The sequence below is a fragment of the Dermochelys coriacea genome, chromosome 5 (genome assembly GCF_009764565.3).
Source record: "Dermochelys coriacea isolate rDerCor1 chromosome 5, rDerCor1.pri.v4, whole genome shotgun sequence".
NCBI classification, from domain to species: Eukaryota; Metazoa; Chordata; order Testudines; family Dermochelyidae; genus Dermochelys; species Dermochelys coriacea.
In genome coordinates this window covers 26,782,597-26,799,057 of record NC_050072.1, presented here as the reverse complement: position 1 = coordinate 26,799,057, position 16,461 = coordinate 26,782,597, and the positions used below count along the sequence as shown (strand labels likewise).

General features: G+C 40.7%; 1 protein-coding gene across 14 annotated transcripts in view; it reads left to right on the top strand.

Annotated features, from left to right (window-relative positions):
• CPLANE1 (ciliogenesis and planar polarity effector 1) overlaps window positions 1-12,955 on the top strand; it is a 193,163-nt gene extending 180,208 nt beyond the window's left edge. For 11 of the 14 annotated variants that reach the window (XM_038401861.2, XM_038401863.2, XM_043514513.1 and 8 more), the window contains 7 exons: window positions 1,695-1,756; window positions 2,217-2,384; window positions 4,282-4,406; window positions 4,793-4,876; window positions 5,897-6,040; window positions 11,442-11,620; window positions 12,168-12,955. In XM_038401861.2, coding sequence (XP_038257789.1) covers window positions 1,695-1,756; window positions 2,217-2,384; window positions 4,282-4,406; window positions 4,793-4,876; window positions 5,897-6,040; window positions 11,442-11,620; window positions 12,168-12,302 — 897 coding nt within the window. In that variant the 3' untranslated portion in view covers window positions 12,303-12,955. The remainder of the gene's footprint in view (window positions 1-1,694; window positions 1,757-2,216; window positions 2,385-4,281; window positions 4,407-4,792; window positions 4,877-5,896; window positions 6,041-11,441; window positions 11,621-12,167) is intronic. The other 3 variants (XM_038401862.2, XM_038401868.2, XM_038401866.2) reach the window with 3 other exon arrangements.
• The last annotated feature ends 3,506 nt before the right edge of the window (window positions 12,956-16,461 follow it).

Sequence of the window (16,461 nt, the reverse complement as noted above, 5' to 3'; positions counted from 1 at the left end):
AAGTACTACTTCACACAATACATGTTCTGAAGGCCAAAAATATAACTAGGTTCCAAAAGAATTAGATAAGTTCATCAATGGCTATTAGCCAAAATGGTCAGAGATACAACACCATGCACCAGGTGTCTGTAAACTTTCAACTGCTAGAAGATGGGACTGGACAACGGGATGGATCACTCCAAATTGCCCCGTTCAGTTCATTCCCTCTGAAACTTCTTCTGGTATTGGCCACTGTCATGTGCTAGAATGGACCATTGGTCTCACCCAGTATTGTGGTTCTTAAGTTCATAGGTAGTAAAGCCACCAAAAAGTTTTTCCTACACAAATTTCTAAACTCTGCCTCTGTTACTGTATACATTCATAGAATGAAAGTTTGGTTTGTAATATCTGCACTACAGTGTAATTTCAGCATAACATTTGCATTTCTATTCTTTAGCAGACTCACATATAAACACAATTTCCCCCCTCAAATCTTGTTTCAGAGACTATTTCTCAGTCTATCGAGTGATGTAAAATGTGGTGATGTCACCTGGGTTTCTTCAGGGCTTGGAAAGAAATTGCAGTGTCTCAGTTGTCACCTCCTCTCCCCTCCCCCCCAAATAAATAAATACAAACTGTTGCCTTGTCAGCAACCAAAAATCTGGTGGCTTCTAGCTAGTAGCATTTCAGTCTGTTCTTAGTATGTGAAGAGTTCTCTTCAATTTAATCAACAAGAAATCTGTAGCTAAAGCTCTACAGGGGTTGAGACCTTGCCCAACAGCAAACACATCCTCTGGTCTTGTGCTGATCAGCCAAATCCACAGAGCTGTCAGTAACTCCTGTATTGATAACCTCCTCTGTCTTTGAGCTATGATTGACTCAGCTCTTAGGTTGCAACTATGTAAGCCATGGAAAACTACCTACCCATAATGGTGACTTTCTGTTCACATTCAGAAACTCCTAGTGATCATGTCTAGTAACTGCCAAGAAACAATCAGAAGAAGAGCGTGGTAGTTCTGAGTTGCTCTGATCTGTGTGCCAAAACAGATAATTCAGACAAATCCATGTTCCCTCCCTCCTGCTTTCTTGCCCTTTCCCATGTGCCAGATCTCATGATTTTGTTATATCACAATATTTGGTGCTTTTCTTAAAGCTTCTGCTCCTGGAGTTATGTGATGAAGAGAGAATCCTTATTTTAATTTAGAAAAAAGTTTTTGGACCTCAAAAGATTGGAAACATTCTCTAGCAGCTCAAGAACCAAAGGGCACCCCCCAAAAATTATTTTGTAAAAAACAAAACAAAAAAAACCCCTCATGATTGTTAAGCCAATCTCTTGATATTTTGACTCAGGAGATTTGATGCTTGGGCTTGGCAATTACAACCTTTCTTTGAAAATAAAATATGCTGCAGTTTAAAGCATGTTGTTTACACAGTCAGGAATGGTGACTTGGCAGAGTTTGTGCCATATGAACAAGCAGTTGGGCTCCCGAGGGTTGGGCATGTTTCCTGAGTTTGGGAGAACTGGAGGCATAATAATAGCCTGAACTCCTGCTGAGCCAGTACAGTTCCACTTTGCTCCTTACTCTGGGTAGTGCCTCAAAGACACAGTCTAACCTCAAAAAGAGTAGCTATAATAAATAAGATCTGATAAGATTTTTAGGAGGTGAACTAAAACGTATAGCAAGTTAAATGCTTGTTTTCATTTTCTTTTATAGCAATTTGGTGTCTCTGCAAAGGAAATCAAATTGAGCCAGAAAAAGAAAGATGAAAAAGATAAGTAAGTTACTACGAGTGTTATTCTGGGGCTACTTATGTACTTATAAATTTAACCATGCCAGTCTCGGTGCCTAGCTAATTATGTCTGTCTTAACTCTGGAGTTTGATATTAATAACTTTTGATGTAAAAATCAACAGTTTGCGTCATAATTCTTTCTCATTAAATTGTATTTGGGAGAAAGTTGAATATTTAACTTTTTCTGGTCTATATCTTTGTATTCTATTAACTATTTTTAATGTTAATGTTCTGATTCATTCTATTGAAGCTGTTTATTGTAACAATTATCTTCTTTGTGCAACTGAGTTCAGTGATTGCAGAAAGTTTTTCAGTAACCATCGTAAAAGGATGTTATGAAAGTGGACTGAGGAATCCATAAAACAGCTCTAGTTAAAATAAATAACTTTCACTGAATGATGTAATGAACGAATGTGTAACTTTTGCCTTACTCTTTTCTCCAAAGAGCCCTGTTGTCTGAGCATCATAATCTTAGAGTCTCACAAGCGCTTTCCCTAATGAACGAGATGTTATCGGAGACAGTGCAGCTTCCTGCAAGTGAATTTAGACCATTGTCCAAAACAATGAGATCCCCTCGAGATTTCAGAAAGCAGCACCCCACATCTGCTAGAGGGTAACATATTTACAATTCAAACATACTTTGGTGTACAGGCCTCCCAAATGCACATCAGATTTGCTAGTTGAGATGACCACCTCGAATCCTGTGTGACATGGGTTAATTTCGAATGAGTTAAATGTAATGGCAGTGGGCAGAATGGCTGAGTATCTCTAGCTGATGTTTAACTTGGTGTTTGGAAGTCTCCAGCTGGCACACAGCTAGCATAGTTAGCTCCTACACCATCCCCTGGCAAGCACCAGAGAACAGGGCATTGAATGCTGCTGTTTTGGCACGGCTTGTGGATTACCCCTTGGGGATCATAGCCGGATAATCAGCTCCTTCAAATCCACCCCCACTCACCTGCATCCAGGAGATACTGAGCACAGCCGAGAGAATCTGGTGGCTCATGAGTCCATGAGCCCTGTAACATCTGGTAACAATCACCAGTCGTGTTTTTTTTTTTTAAGTCCTAGACTAGTGAAAACTGAGCATCTTACCTGATCCTTGTAGTTGCATGTGTAACACTTCTGCCATGTGGAGTTGGCAGCAACAAGGTCTAGGGGTTCCTTTTCAGCAATACAACACCTTCTGGGTGCCTCTAAGAGGCAATAGTTCCCCTCTTGCAAGCACAGAGTCTGAGTGTAGAAAAGAAAATTTTAATAAAGGGGAAAAGAAACCCGACATTAACTTAGGAAAATGCTGCAAGCAGGATTCATAAGCAAAAAAACATGAGTAAAACACCCTCCCCCAAGTAGGTGAGGCAGTGTATTTTGCCTCCGCTTCTTAAGTCCAACAATTAAATGTTCCTTTAATGTGCCCCTCACTTCTCCCTCCACTGCACCTCACTCACAGTTGTTGTCCTTGGTCAGTGAAGACCCAGAGTTCAGAGGTACATTCACATGAGTTCACCTTCCACTCGGGGGTGGAGGGAAGAAGGCATTTTGTTTGCTCCCTGGCTGCTCAGCTGGCCACTCGGCTAGCTGCACTGGCCGCCTGACTGGCCGCTCGTTGCTCTGCCGCTCCTACTAGGATTTCTTGAGGTCCTACCACTTAACACAGGTTTCTGTTCTTAGTGTGGGAGCCTCATTGCCAGTGCAGACTAGGCAATTGCTTTCACCAGAGATGGTGTCTCATCACAGGTCAAATGTTTAGACCTGGTTATTAGTGTTTTCAGCTTTATTGATACACAACAAAATAATCAGCTGTCTTTACACAGTGGAGAGGGCTGCTAGTCAAATGTGGCTAGGATTCTTAGATAGCATCCACACCCCAGGTACAAATACCTGTCCCCACCCTCTCTCAGCTAAACTGGGCTTTGGCCCTCCTGTCCCCTGCATAGCGAGTGCAGTTCAGTTGAGGGTGAGTCTCTCAATCAGGGTATGCCAAGCACAGTTCTGCTATCCTTGATTCACACAACCACTGCGCTCAATAAAAAAGTGCCTTGTGATCCAACACCAGCCAAAAGTGATCTTTTGGGCAAAGCAGCTCCATGATGCTGCACACATAGGCAGAATGGGCGTGCCTATGCAAACAAAGTTGGTTCCTGAAGTCTTCTTCCCCAGCTCATCTGTAGGTGTCAGAGGAGAACTCATGCAGACCCTGCTTACACATGTATTGGTTTTCAGCAGAGCCTCCTGAATTTATACCCCTTCTCCTTTTCTAGAAAGAAATACTTCTACAGAAGTGACTTACATCTCTGAGATAGTTAACTCTTCTTTGTTTTGTACTTTGCTGCTTATTGCCTTGCAGGAAATAATGGTATTTCATTTAATGTTACAAATTATTAAATATCCTCCCCTAGATGATATTGTTTCAAACATAGTTTGTTTTTATTGCAATACATTTGTACTAGTATAATTGTATGTTGCTAGCAGTGGTAAATATGTATTATTTTTTTTTCTTCTTGGTTTAGAAATTGTCCTGGTAGTCGCACTATATCAGCAAGTCAAGCTGAAAGGAGCAGAACTGCTGCCAAACCTGACTTTGGTAAAGCAAAATCCCATTCCACTCCACCTCAGGGTTTAGCTCATTCTGGGGGTAAGAATTGAAATTCTGCTCTCTCCCCTTGCGTCCCACCCATTGGTACATGGAAGCTAACAAGCTTATGGTGTAATGCAGGCTCCAGACCCAAGATCTGGATTGTTCTTTGAAGATGAGACTGTCGCTGTTATGATGACTTTAGCCTCTCAGATAGGATGTCAGTTATTTGACTGCTTCACCATTCCTTTCTGTATTCATGAAGGTCTTCATTGTGCAATTTGTCCAGAGTCCATAATAAAAGGTAGTGCGGAACCCAGGAAGCAGGCACTTACTTGACTCTCTCTCTCCCTCTCTCTCTCTCTCTCCCTTTTTGAAAATCCACATATATTACACACAATACTAAAACTGCTTGCAGTAAAATTGGTTTGTATGTGTTTTTTTAGGAACTGCCACTGTGGTATTACAGAAGAATATATCCAAAGGGAGGATTAGAAATGAAAGACATTATCCTGTTAACTCTAGGCAAGGTAAGCTATACAGAACAAAGAAATGGTGCTTTTCAGCTAAAAGTTTGAGTGCTGTGTTTTACAAGACCTAAAAAACTCTGAGGTAAGTAACTATTTAAACAGTAAGACAAAATTATTGCATTTCTGAATTATTACTGCACATTTTCGGTGGTATTTTTATATGGCACAGTACTCAAGACTAGAAGTGGTTGAAAATGGGGGGTAAAGTATCCCCCTTTGTTTTACTGAAAATTTTTGAATTTTTAAATGCTTGGACGTGTTCTATCAATGATTGAATGCCCTTTAACAACCTGAAAAGTGCAGTAAGTGCCTTGAAATGCATTGTTTAGCTCATCATTTCTATGAGATGGAATTTATGAATCACAGTAGGAAAATAGTAAAGCTTCATACATTTATGAAGCAGTGTACGGGAGGCAGCACAGGAGAGAAGTAGTGATTAACTGGGTTCAATTCCCAGCTTTATTACAAATTAGTATTGTGACCTTGAGCAAGTCCCTTCACGTCTCTGTACGGCTGTTTCCCCTCAATAAGGACATCTAGGTAGTACTGCAGTACAAACAATAAATATATCTATGATAGGAGAGTGGAAGCAGTCATATGGTACTATGCAGAAAATATTCAACTTTTTGTGCGTTTGTAGAGCAGAAAATGGCAAAACTTTAGAAAAATGTCTTATTCTAGATCTGTTTGTTGCTGTGCATTTGGAACCCATTGTTCTGCCTCTTTTCTTATGTACCAATTTCCAGACTCCAGCCCTCGATGTTAAAGCCCAGTTTACTGTGGCACACACTCCTGTTTAATGCATCAGTGATTCAAATGAGTTGGAGAGTGCCTGTGGTACATCTGCAAAGTTATTGTTAATCAAAATTCAGATTCTAAAATAGACTGGAATTCCAAATGTTTAAAGCAGGAGAAGGCGCAGAAGAGTCTTGAGCAGTAATTTTTGAGCTTGGTTTACATTCACTGCTCCATTGTGTGAAACTAGTTATTAAAAAAAAAAAAAATCTTTTCTTTTCCAAGTTGCCATTCGGTCTCAAGACCAAACATCTCAAGTCACTCACAGAGGAATGCTGACAGATTTTAACCGGAGGAGAACATGGTTGCAAGGCAATGCAAGCCAGAGGCAGGGCCTGAGCAAAGGAAGACCTAATTCGGCCAGACAAGGTTTGGAAAAGGAATTTAGGATATATTGAGGCCTAAGTCTCCTTTCCATTCCCCATGTTTATGCTAGTATCATGGTGTTTAAGTAGTGTAATGGAGTAGAGACCCTACTCGAACTAGCCTCATGTGGTATGACTCTGTTTGATTGTCCTGTCTATTTGCTATTTCTGTGTGAAGTTACTATTTTTCTAAAATGGTTGTTTATGGACTTTTGGGTTATGTGACCTCCAGCTGGAGTCTCCTTTTGTGTAATTAGGTCTACTTATCATATTTGAGAAGTAGTTAAGGCTTTTACTAAGGGTTCTAAGAACATTTGGAAAGTGTCCTCATAATCTCACAGCCTGCCCACAAGCTAGGCAGGTGAATGGGCAGGAAACCAAGTAGATTTCCCTCTGAGTTTCATCAGAAACAGCACATTCCCATGCAACATTTCAGTTTTGATAGGAAAATATTACACTGGGAAATTTCAGACCAGTTGTAGTAGCAAGATCCAATTCCAATTGTCGGGTCCTCAGGAGAATATAAGAAGCTTGCTGATTACTGCCTAAAAAGTTTAAGTGCCACTCATTGTATTGGAGTCGGGTGGCACCTGAAAGACTAATGGATTTATTTGGGCATAAGCTTTGTGGGTAAAAAAAACACTTCAGTTGCATCTGGTGAAGTGGTTTTTTACCCACAAAAGCTTATGCCCTAATAAATCCATTTGTCTTTAAGGTGCCACTGGGCTTCTTGTTGTTTTTGTGGAAACAGACTAACACGGCTACCCCCTGATACTTGACTCGTTGTATTGCATATATTATCTGTAGCTTTTTATACTGTGCATGTCACCATAATGTGTGAGTGCCTTCCAGTCATGCATTAAGCAATGTTACTGTGCATGTCACATATTGTCCAATCACTCATCCTCAAATGACAAGCATAAGCAGTGGAGTGTCTTATTTTGGAAGGTTTTTCGGATTTTTTAAATATACATGATGATAGGCATTTATAAGGAGGCCCGTTAAAGAAATTTTCTTGCACTTGTGAGGGAAGGTGGCGAGGTTTGTGATGGCCCTTAGTTCTTGGGGGAGCTCATTCCACAGTCTTGGACCAGCCTCTGATAAAATTCTGTCTCCCACACTTTCAAGTTTTTCCTTATTATAGAGTTCCATTGTGCCAGAGGAGTGAAGTTGTTGCCCACGGTGTTAATCCTGGAGCTTTAGTAATCTTTTAGATATATCCTGGACCCAGACCATAGAGTTCTTTTAAGATAAGGACTGAGACCTTGAACTTGATTCAGAGTTCTGTTAGAAGCCAGTTTAGAGAGCAGAGAACAGGTTTGATGTGCTCACAGTAGCCTGTGTTGCTGAGGAAATGTGCTGCAGTATTGTGTACTAGTTGGAGTTTCCCAAGTGCTGAAGGCTTCATGCTCATGCTCATGTATATCATGTTTCTGTAGTCCAGCCAAGAAATGACAAAGGCATGAATTACTGAGGCCAGGGCATCTTCAAAAAATCACTTCATGTTGGGAGTCTAGACTGTCCCCCAATGTCCTTGATTCCAAGGTTGAGGAAAGTATGACATCTGCTTCAGGAAACTGAACTGCAGCAACATCACTTATGCATGAGTCCAGAGAGAATGTCAGAGAATCTAAAAAAGAAAAGGAGTACTTGTGGCACCTTAGAGACTAACAAATTTATTTGAGCATAAGCTTTCGTAAACTACAGCTCACTTCATCAGATGCATTTGGTGGAAAATACAGAGGGGAGATTTATATACACACACGGAGAACGTGAAATAATGGGTTTTATCATACACACTGTAAGGAGAGTGATCACTTAAGATGAGCCACCACCAGCAGCAGGGGGGGAGGGAGGAAAACCTTTCATGGTGACAAGCAAGGTAGGCTATTTCCAGCAGTTAACAAGAACATCTGAGGAACAGTGGGGGGAGAAATACCATGGGGAAATAGTTTTACTTTGTGTAATGACTCATCCATTCCCAGTCTCTATTCAAGCCTAAGTTAATTGTATCCAGTTTGCAAATTAATTCCAATTCCGCAGTCTCTCGTTGGAGTCTGTTTTTGAAGTTTTTTTGTTGAAGAATAGCCACCCTAAGGTCTGTAATCGAGTGACCAGAGAGATTGAAGTGTTCTCCAATTGGTTTTGGAATGTTATAATTCTTGATGTCTGATTTGTGTCCATTTATTCTTTTACGTAGAGACTGTCCAGTTTGACCAGTGTACATGGCAGAGGGGCATTGCTGGCACATGATGGCATATCACATTGATAGATGCGCAGGTGAACGAGCCTCTGATAGTGTGGCTGATGTGATTAGGCCCTATGATGGTGTCCCCTGAATAGATATGTGGGCAGAGTTGGCAACGGGCTTTGTTGCAAGGATAGGTTCCTGGGTTAGTGGTTCTGTTGTGTGGTGTGTGGTTGCTGGTGAGTATTTGCTTCAGATTGGGGGCTGTCTGTAAGCAAGGACTGGCCTGTCTCCCAAGATCTGTGAGAGTGATGGGTCGTCCTTCAGAATGGGTTGTAGATCCTTGATGATGCGTTGGAGAGGTTTTAGTTGGGGGCTGAAGGTGATGGCTAGTGGCGTTCTGTTATTTTCTTTGGGCCTGTCCTGTAGTAGGTGACTTCTGGGTATTCTTCTGGCTCTGTCAATCTTTCTTCACTTCAGCTGGTGGGTATTGTAGTTGTAGGAATGCATGATAGAGATCTTGTAGGTGTTTCTCTGTCTGAGGGGTTGGAGCAAATGCAGTTATATCGTAGAGCTTGGCTGTAGACAATGGATCGTGTGGTATGATCTGGATGAAAACTAGAGGCATGTAGGTAGGAATAGCGGTCAGTAGGTTTCCGATATACCCACCTGCTGAAGTGAAGAAACAGATTGACAGAGCCAGAAGAGTACCCAGAAGTCATCTACTACAGGACAGGCCCAACAAAGAAAACAACAGAACGCCACTAGCCATCACCTTCAGTCCCCAACTAAAACCTCTCCAACGCATCATCAAGGATCTACAACCCATCCTGAAAGACGACCCATCACTCTCACAGATCTTGGGAGACAGGCCAGTCCTTGCTTACAGACAGCCCCCCAATCTGAAGCAAATACTCACCAGCAACCACACACCACACAACAGAACCACTAACCCAGGAACCTATCCTTGCAACAAAGCCCGTTGCCAACTCTGCCCACATATCTATTCAGGGGACACCATCATAGGGCCTAATCACATCAGCCACACTATCAGGGGCTCGTTCACCTGCGCATCTACCCATGTGATATATGCCGTCATGTGCCAGCAATGCCCCTCTGCCATGTACATTGGTCAAACTGGACAGTCTCTACGTAAAAGAATAAATGGACACAAATCAGACGTCAAGAATTATAACATTCAAAAACCAGTTGGAGAACACTTCAATCTCTCTGGTCACTCGATTACAGACCTAAGAGTAGCTATCCTTCAACAAAAAAGCTTCAAAACCAGACTCCAACGAGAGACTGCTGAATTGGAATTAATTTGCAAACTGGATACCATTAACTTGGGCTTGAATAGAGACTGGGAATGGATGAGTCATTACACAAAGTAAAACTATTTCCCCATGTTATTTCTCCCCCCCACTGTTCCTCAGATGTTCTTGTTAACTGCTGGAAATAGCCTACCTTGCTTGTCACCATGAAAGGTTTTCCTCCCTCCCCACCTGCTGCTGGTGGTGGCTCATCTTAAGTGATCACTCTCCTTACAGTGTGTATGATAAAACCCATTGTTTCATGTTCTCTGTGTGTGTATATAAATCTCCCCTTTGTATTTTCCACCAAATGCATCCGATTAAGTGAGCTGTAGTTCACGAAAGCTTATGCTCAAATAAATTTTAGTCTCTAAGGTGCCACAAGTACTCCTTTTCTTTTTGCGAATACAGACTAACACGGCTGCTACTCTGAAACCTTTCAGTGAATCTAGGGGACTATAAGGCATCATATGCTACTGAGCTGGTGTAACTAGAAGATCAAAGAAGGCATTTTTTATTAATGTTTTGCTATATACCTCCAAAATCCAGGGTCTTGGGTTTATTTTCATAAATTTTAATATAGAGGGTTAAATTCAAAGGAGAGTCTCTAGTGGGACTATATTTTTTTTTAAATGGGGGATTTAATGAGTTTTGGAATATATATTCTATAAAACAAACTTCTAGCCTTGTCTCTGACATAATTTCCATCTTTCTGTTTATCAAAAATCTTAAAATTGTGCATTGTTAGTCATTGTAGGCTGCTGAATACAAGAGGAGAGGAAGAGGAGAAAACAAATTTAGCATTTCACCTTTTGATCAGTATTGCTAAAAGTTGTTGATATAGTTTAAACATTAAAGTGGCCCTTCTGAGCTGCATAAGAAATTTGATTCTTGTTCTTTTTGGCCTACTGCTTATACAAAACAATCTACATTTGAAACTCAACATTTTAATTTACAAAACCATATTCGTTTATTCCATGAAGTGGTTCTGTTGGGTTATGAGGCCTCCAGTTTGTGGGGGGAATGGTCATTGGAGTTCACCAGATCTGTTTATCAGTCTTTAGCCAAAAAAAATTAACTAAGCAACTGCACTGCAGGGGTAGGCTACTGTCTTCTTTCACCACAATATTCTCTCTTAGGCACATTCTACTCAGTTTAACAGCTGTGTCCTAATCATTAATATAGTAATGAATTTGCTCCCATAACAGTTGTTTCTATGATCTTGAGAAATCTGTGAGGCTTAAATCTTAAAATTAAGAACATTTACAAAAAGGCTTTTCACAAAAGCTATTTATCCTTTTGTGGAGATCCAAGCTCTAAAACCATGGAATATCCCTTGTCTCCACTCCCAGTCAAGGACATATGCTGGAGTTGCTCTCATTTTGAAATTGGCCTAATCTCTTCAGAACCTAACTAAATGTATTTAGCCATGACTTTCACCCACTCTTAGTTCAAACATCCCCTTTTTAATAGTATTTGTAATATTCATCTGAGGATTTGGAGATTTGTCATGTTGTGGCCAGTTAGTAGCAGTGTAAGCAGCTCATTTTCCCTAGCTTAGGCTTTGATTTTTTGAATAGGATTATGTTACAGCATCCATTCCCTGCTTCTGAATTTCGTTTCTGCATGCTAGTTTTCTGGAAGACAAACACTCCATGCTCTGACTGCATAAGAGCCACACTGCTGAAGATAGCAAGAAATATCTGCTGATCTGTGATTGGACAGATGAGAGATCATGCAGTTTCTGATGTACCCTGAGTAGGGGAGTGCTGCTAATATTTTAGGGACAGCAAGGGTACTGAGCTAGAAGTATTTCGACAGAACAGCTATAAAGGATACTGATTTTTTTATTTTATCACAAATTCATAAACAATGGCATGATTTCTTTGTGTTCCCCTATTCAGCCTCTGATTATCAAACACTCAGCACAAGGAATCTGAGAAGACCTACACCCTGTGCAGCTGCAATTCAGAGAGAAGAGACAGGTCTTGATTATGAGTCTGAGCGAGATTCAGTAAGTCCCTGGAGTGTCCCTGATGATATCCAAAGACTTCTTCATGACAATTATAATTCCCTACTTGAGGTAAGGAGTCAGCGCCTATCTTGTGCCCAACGGTCAGGTATTTCATGTGCCCTTAATTACCTCTTTTGCTTTTGAAATAGATTTCACATCTATGTGGGTGCAGGAGGTGTAGGTAGTAGCTGAGGATTCTTGTTATAAATATTACAGCAGCAGTTTAGCGGAGCCTCATGTTTTCATTATAAAGCTGTTGCTACTGCCATGTCTTTACTGGTGTAGCATGGACTGGGAAAACAAACTACCTTATAACCTGCAAGGGCATACTGATTTCTTGTATGCTGGGGGCTCACTTCAGTTGCTACCAGGTATCCAACTGCGACACAATTGTGTAATAGCCTTGTTGCTTAGGCAAAAGAGAAATTAGCTTCCCTTCGGCACAAGCATGTCTTGTTCTCAAGATATTTTATAGAAAAGTCTAAATAGATGATTGCTTTAAATCAGGACAAAAGTTTATGACACAACCACGATGAGCACTTTAGCTTCTTTATAGGGATTTCTAGAGGCCTTATACATACCTTGGCTCACTGTTCACCCTCTTTTTCCCCCATAGGTCTCTGTGCCTCATGAAGAGGATTGTTCTCTTTTTAGCATTAATGACAGTGTATCTGAAAGCACAGGAAGTATCCTGAGCAAACTGGACTGGAACGCTGTTGAGGCTATGGTAGCGAATTTGGAAGAAAAGTGAAGATGTCTTGACCTTTGTTCAGCCCTACCATTCCAATGTATTTTAAACAGAACCCTTCATTGAAATCGATGTGCAGTTATGCTTAAAACTCAATAGTGGACTATGGCTCTTACACTATGGAAAGTGTTTCATTCTCTTTGAAATAGGTTCCTCAGTTTCCTGGTTAAAGACCATATACTTTGGTGTTAATGTGCAGTGTCTCTTCAGCTTCTATTGTGCTCATTTCAGACTCTTGGAATTACATTACGCTAACTGATATTTTTCTTATGAGATTACAAGTTAGGTTGATTAACAAATTCTGTAAAGCCTCTATCTTTTAGAAATACTATTGACTTGGTACTGCATGACATCTTGATTCCCTGTTCACAATTACATGTTGAGACCCACCAGTTTCTAAATCGTCCATTGAGCAATGCTGTAACTGAGTGGGTAAAGGAACTTGTGTGCCAATATTGACTTTATTTCTCAAAATAAGTGTACAGACAATTTAGAGTTTTAATGATCAGGTTTTCTCCTTGAACTACTTTAATATCAACTCAGTAAAAAGTTTCATTTTATACTTTTAGAGCAATGCAGTTAATTTTTTAGTGTTAAATAGTATATTAACAAGTGTGATATTTTGATTTTAATAAAATCTTGGTTTTGTTTGTTTACAGTGATATTCCTCCCAATACGTCAAAAAACAGTAGAGGGTTTGCTTTTGCATTTTTATATTAGTGCCTTCTATTCTAAGTCATAGCTGGTGACCCTAAGCTATTCCAATTCTTCTTCTTCAGAGATTTTAAGGACCAGTCTGACTTCTGTTTCTTACTTAGCAGCACGAACTACAGCATAACTTTGAGAAAGATATCTAGAAAAGTTACGATTTAAGGACTCGGGTAAGTGTTTAGCATTCAGAGAGCGTGACTATTTATTCATTAGATTTGGTGAAAAGATGGCAGCAGGAAATTAACACAGAGGAAAAGACCAGCAAATGTGAATAGTTTTTACTTTTAGCATCAGCTGCTTTTAGTAAAATATTTTCAGTATTCAGGCATTTTATACAGCTACTTTTTTACATCCCATGTATAGTTTTCCAGAGCCCAGCTATTTCCTAGAGCTGATCAATTTTAAGCAGTGAAACTGGTTGACAGTACCTTCGAAATGAAACATTTTCAAGCTCTTTTCACTCTTTTTGTCCTTTAGCAGATAAACATCTATTGCTGTGCAGGTCAAAACCCATTCCTGTCATTTTCATACTGCTAACAAGTGAATAGCCTAGGAACATCAGTTGATCACCTCTTGATTTTAATCTGACACAAGAGTTGCCATTACAATTTTATTGAGGGCATTCACTGACACATGTAGCAAGTCTTAACTTTATTTTGTATATGCATAGGCCAACAGCAGTAGGGTAATTGTAGCTAGACTTTTTTTAGGGTCAGCAGTGTGGGAGGTAAGTGATGTATTTGATGAGCCAGAAATTAAGAGTAAGCATTCACCTACTTATTGAGATGAAAAATTGTTGTTCATTGCCACCTACACTATGAAGCCCATTTGGTCTATTACAAGGGTAGAATTGTAAATAATAATGCAGAAGTGTTCAATAAATATTTGGGTTTCCCCCCTCATATGATAACACATTCTACTGTAGCTCAGGAGGATGTTAAATGCATCAATAGGTCTAAATAAATTGCATGCAAGAGTTTCAAAAGACCTGGCTGAGGGCTTATGGCATTAATGTTACAAAAACTACAGGGAGTCCAGTGGCACCTTAAAGACCAACAGGCATAAGCTTGCTTTTTTTTTTTTTTTTTTTTTTTTGAAGTGATACTGTTAATGGTGTTTTTCAGTAAGTTTTGGAACACAGCTAATATTATATGCCCATATTCAAGAACAGGATTGCCTGGCAGACAATACAGGACTCCATTAATAAAAGAGGGTAATATAACAATGCCACTCAACATGGGTCTATGGATAAGAAAAATATAAACTTAATTTGACAGGCTCTATTATTATGAGATTACAAGTTCGGTTGATAAAGATATAGAAATACTATTGACTTAGTACCGCATGACATCTTGATCCCCTGTTTACAATTACATGTTGAGACCTACCAGTTTTTGATCATCATTGTATCTAGTGGCATGCCACAGAGATTGGTTCTTAAAGTAGTGCCCCTATGGGTGCTCCACTGTAGGTGTTAGTTGCATGCCTGTGCTGCTAATTCGAGACTTGGACAGTAGTGTCCATTAGACTCGCAAATGCACTCTCTCCTTGTGCTGTGCAATAAAGCTAGCCAGCATGCACGAGCTAACGTCTCCCCTGCCCCTTGCTAGAGACAGAGCCCTTAGCAGTCTGTTAAGACTATCATTTCATTTTACATATCTACAGTTAGTCTGAGTTCTAGTTGTAGTCCTCTTTTTTTCAATTTTTATTTTCAAGGGTAAAATTAGAAACTTTAATTTCTTTCCTGCTTTTTCTCCCCGCAACGGCGTATTGCTGGGCTTCAAAAAGTACCTCACTTGTAAAGAGGCAATCCTAATAGCAGACAAGCGCTCCCAGTGCATTCACTGCCTCAGGGAAGACCGCATATAGCAGAAGATTCCCATGGAGGTGACTGACCCCAGTCATCTAGCAGACTTGAGTCTTCCCACAAATTACATGTGATGCACCAATTCCACAGCTTCATTGCATCTCCAACGTTACATTGTCCATGGCTTACCTCCCTGGAGCACAAAAGTCGATAGCAGACAATGTCAGTGGCAAATTTCCCCACTACCATGAGTGGGAGATGCAACTGACAGTACTTCATAACTTATTTTGATGATGGGGGACACGATCCACAGACCTGTTCGCCACTCACTTGAACAAGAAATGTCCCTGCTACTGGCTCCAGAGCAGGGATGGTACAACTCTACCTGGGACAGGGAGCTTCTCTATGCCTTTCCTCCACTTTCTCTTCTGTTGAAGGTCCTGATCTCATGTCATTCTGATTGCTCCTACTTGGCCAGTACAGACGTAACACCCTTACCTGTCACAGCTCGTGATGTGTCCACCACTCCTTCTCCGGCCATTCCACACCACCTCACACAAAACAGAGGATGTATACTACATCCCACCTTGGGCATTCTCTGCCTCAAGGCATGGCTCCTGCTTGGTTCGAACACGTAGAAAGCCTCTGTTCAAGAGGTTCTGTTATATAGTAGAAAGTCCTTGACATGACATACTTACTGCAGAAATGGTCCAAGTTTCAGATTTGGTACACATCCCAACAAATCTTCAACATTTGTGACTCTTCCACATATCACAGACTATGCATTGACCCTGAAAAGGTAATGTTTGTCTCTCTAAGGGTCCATGTAGCTGCTGTAACAGCTTTCCATCAACCTGTAGAGGGATACTCAGTGCTATCACAGCCAACCACGAAGAGGTTCCCTAAGGTATAGCAAACCTCTTCCCTCAACCTTGCCTCCCTAAATCTGGTACTGAAAGGATGACTAGGCCTGCCTTCTAACCCATGGCCACCTGTTCACTGCTATGTACCTATCAATGTAAACAGCCTTCCTGATAACAATTATCTTCACCAGAAGAATAGGAGAAATAGTGGCTCTGATAGCACATCCTGCAGTGATGGGGGTGCCACCTGGAACTGGGGTACCACTAAGTCCCCTGACTCACCAGTCTGGGCTCTTGCTCACGCTATATTGCTGTAACAAGCTGCAAAGCCCTCCAGCCTGCATACAGGTAGGGACACATCCAGCTGCAGGCTCTCTAACCACCAGCTTCCCAGCCTAGGACCTCAGAGCAGTATTGTCCCGCCCTGGTCAAATCTGGCCAGTATATGCATTTAATACCCAGTCCACCTCTCCCTCAATGTGAAGAGAGCAATGCACACTTTTGTTGACCCAGCAGACATTTTCCCCAAGCACACCAGTCAAAGCTTACTGATTTAGATTAAAACAAGTTTGCTATCACTTAAAATCTATCTTTTATAGTTAATAAACAGATCAAAGCAGATTACCTAGCAAATAAACAAAAAAACACAAACTCAGCTGAATATACTAAATAGATTGGATATGAATAGCAGATTCTCACCCTAACTGATGGTACAGGCAGACTTGTAGATTTTTAAGGCACAAGCTAAACTTGCTTTGCATCTTGGAATCCCTGGGTGTTT